At 47.1% G+C, this 10,980-nt stretch overlaps 1 protein-coding gene and 1 long non-coding RNA gene across 2 annotated transcripts in view; one reads left to right on the top strand and one right to left on the bottom strand.

Moving 5' to 3' along the window:
* Nucleotides 1-892: 892 nt before the first annotated feature.
* METTL21C (methyltransferase like 21C) lies at nt 893-8,674 on the bottom strand. Its single transcript, XM_029210365.1, has 4 exons — nt 8,566-8,674; nt 5,360-5,511; nt 2,432-2,549; nt 893-1,312 (listed from the first exon to the last, which is right to left on the bottom strand). The coding sequence occupies exons 1-4, from the start codon at nt 8,672-8,674 to the stop codon at nt 918-920; spliced, it is 774 nt and encodes a 257-aa protein (XP_029066198.1). The 3' UTR covers nt 893-917.
* LOC114888291 overlaps nt 7,298-10,980 on the top strand; it is a 6,330-nt gene continuing 2,647 nt past the window's right edge. Inside the window, exons 1-2 of the long non-coding RNA XR_003791751.1 lie at nt 7,298-7,416; nt 10,038-10,119. This is a non-coding gene — a long non-coding RNA (uncharacterized LOC114888291). The remainder of the gene's footprint in view (nt 7,417-10,037; nt 10,120-10,980) is intronic.

The following is a 10,980-nucleotide window of genomic DNA, read 5'->3' as shown; positions in this document are numbered from 1 at the left end:
CCTCCATGCCCACACACACGTTCCAGGAGAAGCCATCCCCGGCAAAACTATGACGTTTCTGTGTGATTGATACAGGAGACAAAATGGTTCTTTATTTCTTTATTTTTATATTATAAAGTGGATTCTTTTTTTTCTTTAACTTTTTATTATATACTGGAGTAGAGTTGATTACCAGTGTTGTGATAGTTTCAGGTGGACAGCAAAGTGATTCAGTTATACCTGTATCTATTCTTTTTCAAATTCTTTTAAAAGTCGGGACAGTTTTCCTACTTCAGGTTATGGTGACCAATGTCTGTACCACACCACTGAAAACAACAGGAAGAGCTGGATAAAATAACTAACTTCTGAAGGAAGCACTAGGGCTGGTGCAGAGTGTGTGCTCAGCACTAGTTCTGGGCCCCTGAGGTGACATCCGTTTTCTCATTCCAGCACTGTTTCCGAATTTTTCAGTTTTAATCAGTATAGAGCCTAGAACTTGTTTTCCATTACTCTTTATCCTCTCCCTTTGCTACTGTTAAAATCTGTACAAAGTAGACTCTTCCGATTAAGATACACGGACCCTGTCAAGCTTATTTTCAAAAAGCAAGTCACAAAAGTATATTGACAGGTTTAAAACCATGCTTTCCAGCAGAAATAACGAGGGGAAATCCACTTGTTTGTTAATTTATCTGTGTAAAATTTATTTAACACTTAATTGAGACTCTCAGAAGCCAACAAAGCTACTTTCATGTTTTCATGTTGTTTGTGTATATTTAGATGAAGCAGATGACCCTAAACTGGTTGCTTTGGAGAGTTGCTGTAATATTATGTTTATTCTAGTTATACAAGTTGTTTCCGTGCACTACCTTTGCAATCTTATAAAATTTCTAACACTGTTCAAAAGACACACTAACGTTTCGAAAGGTATCTTGTTTAATTTAGTCCCATTTTAGCACTCCTTTAAAAAGTTTGATTGATGACTCTTGAAATTCAGCCAAGAGTGTTGTGTCAAAAACCTGCTTGAATTTATCTAAAAATTCATAATCGGTGCTGAATCTGAACTTGTTTGCCCAAAGCAACACCGTTCCCGGCTGGCAGAGGTACGCCATGGTGGCAAGCAGCTTGTCCAGGAAATAATGGTGGTAGACCACGTCAGAAGCCAGCAAGTAATCATAGTAACATGTGGACTTGGGGAAATTCTGTTCCAGGCCCTCTCCCCACACCAGCTCTTTCACTTCAGGCAGATGTGCTGTATGGTTTAGTGTGTTCCTTAAAAGATTGTATTGAAGGTTCCCTAGGACGTCAGGCAAATCCGTTGCTGTGACTTGAGCTCCTAAGAGAGAAAGAGGAAACTTGTACGAATTACCTGGAACATTTGGGCAGCAACAGGGTACACATACTTTCAGGGAGAAATGGAACTGGGCTTCTCACCTTGGCCCTGGACCAGTGCCCTTCTCACCTATGTCCATATGGGCTGGATAATTCTGCTGGGGGACCCTGCCCTGTGCCCTGTAAGATGTTTAGCAGGGTCCCTGGTCTCCATCCACAAGATGCAAGTAGCACCTCCCCACCCAAACCCCAAGTTGTGCTGATCAAAAATGTCCCCCGACACTGCCAAATGTCCTTCATGGGGCAAAAATCACCTTTGGTGAAGAACCGTTGAAATAGAATAACGTTCCCATCTTTTAAGAAACTAAGTTAAATGGCGGTGCAGTTTTGAGAGATTTCGGAATAATTAACTAAACATACCAAGATTCTTAGCGTTTGGTTACTGTCATCATTTATAATGTTTTTCCTTCCCAAACTGTCTTTATCTGAAGATTTTGGTTTTCTCTTACGTGAGGTGTCAGCACCTAGTTTTCTTTCCTAAGGGATGATCTGATTTGAATGACTGTCCCACCTACTAAATGCATTAAGTTAATTTTTAGGCATTTTAATGCTAGTGATAAAGGTTCACAAAATCATAATTCCAGATTGGTTTTGATAGAAGAAGATCCGTAATAGTGTAGGCTGAAGTAGGCCAGACATACCCGCCTCTTGCCCAGCTCCCAGGACTCACAACTGGCATTTTGGGTATAAATCTGTCTTCACCTTGGATTCAGTCACTTATTTTTTGTTTTTTTTCCAAAACATCAGTTGTTAATAGTTGCACTGAAAAGCAGGGGACAGCATAACAGAGCTGCTTACAACAGGAATTCAAGAGTCACACCTTCAGAATTTCAACTTTCTCACGTGGTAATAATCAATGGATTGGACGAGTTAGCCTCTAAGGCACAGTTATCTTATCTCCGGATAACAGCAGTCATTCTAGCCTGGACGTCTGGGTAGATTCAGTGAGTGCGATCACGGCCAAGCACCTAAACCACAGCCCGTCACACAGTACTAAGTGGTTATTATCACTGTTGTCACCGTAACCATCTTTTGAAACAAGGCCGAGAATAGACAGACAAACCTAGAATACTGGCCACGATGGAAACGAGGCCTGGTCCAGCACCGATTTCGAGCATCTTAGCTCCTTGAAGACCGAGTTCCTCTGCGTGTTCCTCCAAATACTGGCACAAAGCCATGGCCTGAAAAACATTCACAGTTGTCACCTGGACACTGGAAACCGAGGACCCTGTTCCCCACCACAAGTTAAATACTCAAAGACATGTTAAAGAGTTTCAGCTTACTGGGGGCTCACAAGAATCAAAATATACGTGCAACGGCGTGTTTTGACCTCTGGAATATGCACGCTGTAACATGCATCAGAGGAACTAGAGACACAGACTTGTGAAAGCGCCTGTATCAGAAGACCCTTGACCAGCCTCCAGGAATAGGAAGGTCAGCTCAGCTCTTCCAGAACCAGGAGAGGAGGGGCCGCAGGGCAGCAAGCCCTTGCTTACGTCATTTTGGGCCTCCACCTGCTGTAAGACTTGCGCTGTAAGCGGCTCCATCCCCTCCCTGCTGACTCCACCAACGTTCAGGTTGCTCTGGAATTTGCCTGCTGCACTGAACAACTGCGTAGGAATTTTTCTCTTAAAGCAGTTCATCTAAGAAACACTCGACTGGCTGGGCAGTGCTTCCCAAACCCTAGCGCACATGCAGGTCACCTGACGCCTGGTGAAAGACGCCCTGGCTGCGTGTGGTAGGGCTGATGGAGCTCAAGGCTGCATTTCTAACAAGCCACCAGCTAATGCCAGTGCCACCGGGCCACACTTTGGGGGGTAGCAGCAAGGAGGTTACATCCTTTACACAGTAAAAAAAAAAAAAAGAAGAAGAAATTTAGATCGATTTCTGTACAGAAAATCAAGGTCCCTTCCCATGTGAGCCAATGGGCGTCGGCTGGTGATGTCTCGGACTAGAGGGACTGGGGAGAGTTACTAGGCGTGAGAGCGTTACCGGAGTTGGGAATGCGAACCCTGCAACCCTGCGCTGAAAAGGCAACGTGAAAGCTCTCGTTTGCACACACCTTTAGCCCTTGTCTTCGTGCAGGTGCTCTGGGCTCGCTATGACTCACTTTCTGTCTGGGGCCCAGGCTGGAGTAGGGGGCGGCCTGGATAGTATGAGACAGCCGCACTCACGATGGCCTGCACCAGGGTTGGTGGCAGCTCTGAGCACGTGGGTCCCTCCCTTTCCTCCCCGGCTCCTCTCAAGGGACTCGGGGGCCAGGGACGGGGGTGGGGGGAGGACGGAAACCAATTCCCAATGGCACGGTAGGGAGGTAAGGGGCGTCAAGGGGCCCTGGGCGCTGGAGGATGAGTGAGAGGGGGACAGGCGGGACGGCACGGGTGCGGGGTGGCACCGGCATCCAGCCCATGGCAAGGAGCTCCAGAGCTGGGGGCGGGAGTTTTGAGGAAAGGCCTTCTTTGGTTCTTGAGGAGAAAGGAGCATTATTCACTGTGTGGGATTTCAGGATTTGGAAAAGTGTCACCCAGAGCCACCAAGACGTGTGCTCTGAGGAGTTCCTGAAGGGGTGGCTGTAGGCGTCCTTCCTGAAGGGCCCTGCCCTGTGACAGGCTGGCCCGGTGGGTGCCATCTGGGGACGGATCTTCTCTCGGGAACAGCTACATCTTTCAGCAAACACTCCCCCGCTTCTTAGTCCTATTAGCAAACTCCGAAAAGTCATCTCTCACAGCTGCTCTTGAAGTCGCACAAGGAAAGGGTGCTTCCCCACACGATACGGATCCTTCTGCAGCCTTCAGGAAACTGAGGTCCCGAGAAGGGCCAGGGTTTGGTGCATGAAAGGCTGAGGCCTTATTAAGAATAAAACAGTCCAGTGGACAAATCATCTTTTTCCACTCCTGATTTCTGATCACCCAGCTCTGGGTGTCTGTTTGGCAAATATAGTAGGAAGCTGTGGAGAGTCGCTTGCTGGTTTCAAACTTGTTAAGCCAAAGCAAAACATTTAGCTGAAGGAAATCATACTTATATTAAGCATAACGGGTAAAAATCGAGCTTCCTTGGCTGGGGTCAGTGAGGGGGCAGCTCTAAGAGCCTGGAGCCCTTGGCTGTCCCTCCCCTGCCCCCCCGCTCCATCTCCCCCATCACTGGTACCCAGACTGCAAAGGGCGCTCCAGGGAACCTCTGATCACAGCCACGCAGCGGGCCAGCAGGTCTGCGTCACCCGGGAGTGAGTCAGAAATGCAGCCCCAGTCCACCTCCCCCAGCCTGACCTCCTGAATCAGAGTCTGCATTTAACAAGAACCCAGGAGGATTCCCATCTAAGCTAACAGTGGGGCAGTTCTGATCTGGAGCCTCTCCAAGCACAGGCTGAGAACCTCTGCAGTGGAAAGAACGAAGGCGCTGGCCTCCGAGGTCCATCGTCCCAGCCTGGTTCTGCACTGCGCCGTGCCAGGGGAAACAGTGCACTCAGCCAGAACATGGCAGGTTTTCTGGCTCTGAATTCCGTGTTTTCCCCCATTTCAGCTCCATCCTCTGGGGACTGCTGCAGGGAGAGCATGAGATGAAGCACCACTTCCTAAGCGTTTCCACTGGACTGGCCGCACTGTAAAAGGCGAGTGAATACCCGAAGGTCTGTGGGAGAGGCCCAAAGGTGGCCACTACAAAATCTAAACTCTAAAGACTTTTCTTCTGATTTTTTAACAATTCATATGAATTTTTCATCCTACTTCCCAATATACTCAACTTTATGTTAATGTGGAAAATAATGTTTCAAGAAACATAACATAGAGGAAAATCGTTGTTTTTAGGAAAGATGCCGTGTTTCTGCAGCATCTAGGTACACCAGCAACACCCCTGGGGGGGCATCCTTGGACCCTCAATTTGAGAAGCACAGAACGTTAGAGCACGTGGCAAGCCGTCCAAGGCACCACAGTTGTACAAATTTGCTGTTCTCATCCCCAGAATCCCCGACGCCCCAATGTGACAGCTCCCTCACCCCTGGCCACACCACCGCTCCGTAACTCTCGATCGATTCTTGAATGACAATCCTCTTGCCTGCAAACCAATAGTACTCCTGGGTGTAGCTGGCGTAATTCATAGGAACGAATTTCTGGAGGCTTTGAAGCGATGGTTCTATCTTGTTAGAATCTGTGGGACAGAAAATTAAATCGGTTTCATTGTTTGTTGATCCAGTGCAAATCTACACTCGGTACAGTTAGTCAGACGGGAAGAGACTGAACAATCTTCCAGAAACAGAGGGGGGAATGCCATCAGTGACAGTGGCTGCAAACTAGCCCAAACTGAATGATATGGGGTGACAGGGACATAACATTTCTATGGGACATTTTTATCATACGACGAAATGCCAAAGGATGCCCTGGGCCCTTCCCTCGATTTAGGAGCAGATAGTGCGGTGTCGATCCATCCCTCCCTCTGTTTTGGTGAGAGGAGGAAGCTAGGCCACCGCACAGAATGGCACGAATGAGCCATCTGCATAAGGAGGACCGAGGCAAGCGTGGACCTGACTATTTTTGGGTCTTGAAGTGATGTAACATTCCCACATGTTGGCTGGAACATGTTCCTTAAGTCCTTCTACAACTGCTTCTCAAAAGGTGCAGGTCACCCAAAGACGAGCCAGCTCCGCAGTCCTGGGGGAGGTTGTCAGATGAGCTCCAGCTATTAAATTACTCTTCCTTAAATACTCCTTTACGCTCATGACCACTCAAGCAGCTCTCAGATGTCATATAAAATGAGAGGAAAAGAGCACCTGATCGGGGCTGACATCATGGAAGCCCAGAATGTCAAAGGTTTCGCAGGGGGTTTCAGCATAAAAAGAACAGCGAGTAATAAGATCAGAATGGGGACCCTGAGCACGCAGAGGGGTCGTGCGCAGAAGACGGGGGGCTGCTGGTACCCTCGGGGAGAGGCGTTGGCAGCGAGGAGTCTGGGGGGGAACTTGCATGAGACCAGCCTTTGCTGCCTGAGCTCTGCCTGCGGATGTGTAACCAGGGATGGACTAGTGGAAAGGAGCATTCAGTGAACATCTGAAGGTCTCTAACCAGAAATATGCACTCAAGGAGGCAGGTGAGGGTGAGTGCAGGGTGAGTGCAGGGTGAAGGGTAGGGGGCCTTTGAAGAAGCCTAATCAGGGGTCCACCCCTCAGAGGTCAGGTTCTACCGATCTCCACCCGCACTGGACGGTTCTGTGCCACGGCTCTGCAAACGCTTTGCAACAGGGTCACAGCCAGAAGAGTCCAGAAATGTGGAGTGAACACTTAGAAACATTTACAACAACTTGACCATATCTGTTGAATCTGATTGCGAAAAACCAAAGCTTGTATTGTGTATGTCTTTGTACCTCTTTTCATGTTGTTCCTCCAGAAATTCATTTGTGTTGCATGTTACAAAAAAGTATCCAAGTGGTCTTTGACCACAGTGTGGGCCAAATGACCAGTTTGTAAACTAGCACCGTGACGCCTGCAGCTCTCAGCCATGGGTTCTGATCTCCTGGAAGGAGAATTCTCTGTCCTGACCACAAAGGCGAGCTTCCAGAAACCCAGGGCTTCCTTGAGCTTGCAAGAACCTGCTGATGGATAGTGGCCAAGTCCTGAGATGTCATCCTTCCCTGTCATGTGCCCCAGGAGAGGCTGTGGGGAGAGGAGAGGACCTTTGGTCCCCACCCACCTCTTATAAGGGGAAACAACCAACATCTAAAACCATGAACCTGAAATTTATCACTCAACAAAGGGGACCCAGCTTCTCCCATAGGCTGACAGGCTGACTCTGAGTTCTGTTTCAGAGAAAATAAGAAGGTAGAGGAACAGACCATCTTGTGCCCAGAAACTTTAACAACCAGCCTGGGGGCGGTGAGGAAGCACTGACGTGCAGGATTTGGCCATCACCATGGTGACAGCGCTCCCACAGTGGCCATCCCTGGGAAAGGGGTGAAGCAGCTCAGCACCACAAGCGTTTCTACCACACGGATACGACACCCCTCAACAGCCTCAAGGGCACAGGTCATCGTAAAATGTAGGAAAAGAATTCCTGATGAGATGTGAGTATTTATTACCTAAGTTTTTCATATACCTTTACCTTTTACATAATCCATTTCATTGTACGTTTGTATGACTTAAATTTTAACAATGGCCATGTTTAACAATCAGCTCGCAAAATTCCTGAAATGCAGGAGCTGGTACAGGCCATCTGGAATGAGGAGTGGGTGCCGGGCTGTCCTCCTTACCTCTGAGCCTCTCATCACTGGAGCAGCCAGACCGTCAGGGACCCAGGCCACCTCCTGCCAGCTTCCATCCCCTCGATATCACCCAGGCCGTTCCTTCCTCCCTTCCTCCCACAAATAACCACAAATAAAGGCTAACTTTTCTCTCAAGACTGTAGGAAAAGTCTATGTGCTGATTTTAAGTGGCTCATCCTTTCACAAGATGACAGATCGTAAGCTGATGGTTGTACTTTCTGGATCGACATTGTAAAGAAACATGGGCATATAAATGTCCTCCATAAGACCATTTTTCCACGCTACAAAGATAAAAGAAATCTATGTTGATTGCACATGATTTTCAATTATTGTATCTATGCTCGTCTGACAGTTTTAGAGACATCAGATTTTCAAGATAGGCAGAGTTGCATTTTTATGTAAACAGTTTAGGAAAAATGAATTACCATCCTGGTTTAACAGAGTTGGAACATAATTTTCCACTGTTGACTGTTAACGTTTTGAACGTTACATCTTGGCTCTTATGACATCATTTATTATGTCTGTTGTTTATTTACTACTGATTCCCTGCCCAGAAAAGCAACACTAAAGGGTTCTGTTGTCAAAATGGGAAAGTACACTTGACTTTACACTGATCCACTGAAGGACGCAGCTGCCAGGAATACATTTTGGCGAAAAGCAGGAAGGAATCTAGATTTCATTTCTCTTTTAAAAGTTCTTGTTACAAAAATCTAACCCTCTTAGATTTGGATAAAACAAAGTTTTGGTCTTTGATAGGTAAATAATAAAAACATAGGGATTACCTTTAGTGTCATGCTTCTGCGTGCATAAAGGCATTTTTCTACTAAGCATCATGATAAGAAAAAGATGAAGGGTTAAAAGGAAATGGATATTCTTGTGCCTGGGGTTCACTGCAAAATGCCATCCCCAGGAAAAGATGGGAGAAGATGTGGAGCTGAGGAAGGAGGTTACCTCCCGGGGGTCCGCTGCTGCCGTCTGTCTGTAGACCCTCCTCATCCGGGGGTCTCGGTGCCTCGTCCACGGACTGGGGCTGCTGCCCTGAGCGCAGACACGCATCCATCCCAGAGCCGCCAGGGAGGAGAGAGCTGGCCTGGACTGAGCGCTCCTCCGGGTCTGAATCGCCCAGAGCCTCTGCAAGGTGCAGCTTATCGCCTTAGCATCTGCTGAGCTGGAAAGAACACCTGCATTTCTGCTTAGTTCCCCGGGGCGGGGGCGGGGTGGGGAGAGCAGCCGCCCTGGGCGCTGCCATCCTGGTTTTGCAGAGCAGAGTGGAAGGAAACCATGACACATCATCACCCCACCTTTCCATCGCCTGGAGAAATGCAAAAGCAGAGCCACTGTAGCCAGACAGGTGCTGCCTTGCTGCAGTCTAAGGTGTATTTCTAAGAGCTTTTGGAACTGAATCTCGATGAAGAAGGTCTGATCCAGACGTACATATCTTTAAGGGTACCTTGTGGATCCAGGGCTAATGACGTCATGGATTTGCCCCAAATGCGGGGCTGCTCCCTTCTCATCTGAGCCTTTAGCGCAAGATAGTAGAAAGCGCTGGGGGCTGAGAGCCAGGAGGCTGGTTGGCTGCCCCCTCTTACTCTTGGCAACTCACTTAATCCCCTCCACACCATTTCCTCATCAGCAAAAAAGGGAAGGATGATATCTACCTAGCTCTTAGGGCTGTGGGCGAGAAACGGGAGAGCAAAAGTGATTAGTGCAGCTCAGGAACACTCTACTGATTAAGAAAACAGGACCTGGCTGTTGGGATCATTGATCAGCTTCCAAACAAGAACACGTGACATCGCTGCGGGACTTGGCGTGTTTTTGCCAAGCACCGTTCTTGTGCTTTTAGTGAATTGATTCATCTAATCCTCACAACAAACCCTGTGAAGTGGATGCTATTATTATGCCTCTTCTCAGATGAGAGAAATTCAAGCACAGAGAGATTCAAAAGCAGCCCAGGAGCACGCAGCCGGCCAGTGGCAGGGCCAGGAGTCAAACCCAGGAGGTCCAGCTGCAGGATCTATGTTCTTGATCATGAGGTGGGACACGGCTTGAGCTGCCTTGCTTCAGCGGTGGGTTTTCTGGCTGAGTTTGCCCTGAAATTACTCATAATGCTTAGTTGTCACAGTGACGTTTTCTAGTCTTTTTTTTTTTTTTCTTACAAAATGTAAATCATTTTCCTAATTTGTTTTTATATACCAGAGTTGCCCCATCATATTGTTTTGGCCAGCTGGGGATAGCAACCAGCCACACCATTACTAACTATTCCACACCTGGAGGGGTCATGTGCCTCTCACATTAAGGTGCAACAGGATTTCAAATCAGTGAGGTTCCTGGGAAGGTAATTTAGCATTTTCACCGGCTCTAGAATCAAACAATCAAATATTTACCCCAATTCTTCAACTCAAGGAGTTGTTTTTCTCTTGCAGATACTTACTTGCTCCTTCTCTTCAACGTGCCCCCCACTCCAGAAGTTAACTGTTCCCCTAAAAGACAGCTGACTGGTTGTTGGTGAGTACCCAGAGCATCTTCAGGGAGAAAGTCTCAGCGCTGCGGTGAAGGGCCCTGCATTTGAATGCTGGCTCTGCCATGTACTAATTTTGTTGAAAATGTAGATAATGGTGATTCTGACCTCACATGACGGTCGTAGGAATTAAGTGAGATAACCTGTGCAAAGCCTTTTGCACAAACGGTATTAACTTATTCTCATCTTCAAAGCCAGAGAGTAGTCAGGCAAGACAACATTCTTTATAGGACACCCACCCAGCACCACGGGACTCTGTGCATTAAATTTAGACATTTCTTCATTTTGCATCCAAGAAAAGGACACCTGTTTTCACTCCAATAACAGGTAGTATTTTTCCTTGTGAAATGAAATGACTCCCCTCCCCCATCATTATAGTTGGCGTGAGACATTAATTTTTTTCCCCAAAAAGCAACCTAGAAAATAACTACAGTAATCTACCTAGTGTTCATTATTAGCTCAACACATCATATGATCTATATCATATGTTAGTATTTAGTAAAGAATTGGGAAGTTCTGAAAAGGACTCCTTGTTAGTAACCTCAAAATAATTTTGGTTAGTTTAAACATATCTTTACCTTATGCAGCAGAAGAGATTTGAGATTTCTGTGCAGACTTTAATCCCCAATGTTTTATATAGGTCTGCACCTGAGAGGATTAGCATTTTATGAACAAAAGCCAGCCAGTGGAAGTCCAAGTTATTTAGGGTAGCATTACCCACCAGTACCCATGCACATTACTTTGCTAAAATTACTCTCTCTCTTTCTCTCTATCCCTTTCTCAGTTCTCAGTTTTCTGTCTTACACACACACACACACACACACACACACACACACACACACACACAC

This window comes from Monodon monoceros, unplaced genomic scaffold (assembly GCF_005190385.1).
Source record: "Monodon monoceros isolate NGI ecotype Baffin Bay Population unplaced genomic scaffold, NGI_Narwhal_1 Super_Scaffold_8, whole genome shotgun sequence".
In the NCBI taxonomy this organism is placed as follows: Eukaryota; Metazoa; Chordata; class Mammalia; order Artiodactyla; family Monodontidae; genus Monodon; species Monodon monoceros.
The sequence above is the reverse complement of the archived record's forward strand: the minus strand, read 5'-3'. Positions and strand labels throughout refer to the sequence as shown.

Excerpts from the sequence above, each read along its gene's own strand:
- METTL21C (XM_029210365.1), bottom strand. The coding sequence starts at position 8,674 with ATGGATGCGTGTCTGCGCTCAGGGCAGCAGCCCCAGTCCGTGGACGAG. Across the intron at positions 5,512-8,565 it reads CAGCAGCGGACCCCCGGGAG|ATTCTAACAAGATAGAACCA; the intron begins GTAACCTCCTTC and ends TCTGTCCCACAG. Across the intron at positions 1,313-2,431 it reads CATCGTGGCCAGTATTCTAG|GAGCTCAAGTCACAGCAACG; the intron begins GTTTGTCTGTCT and ends TTTCTCTCTTAG.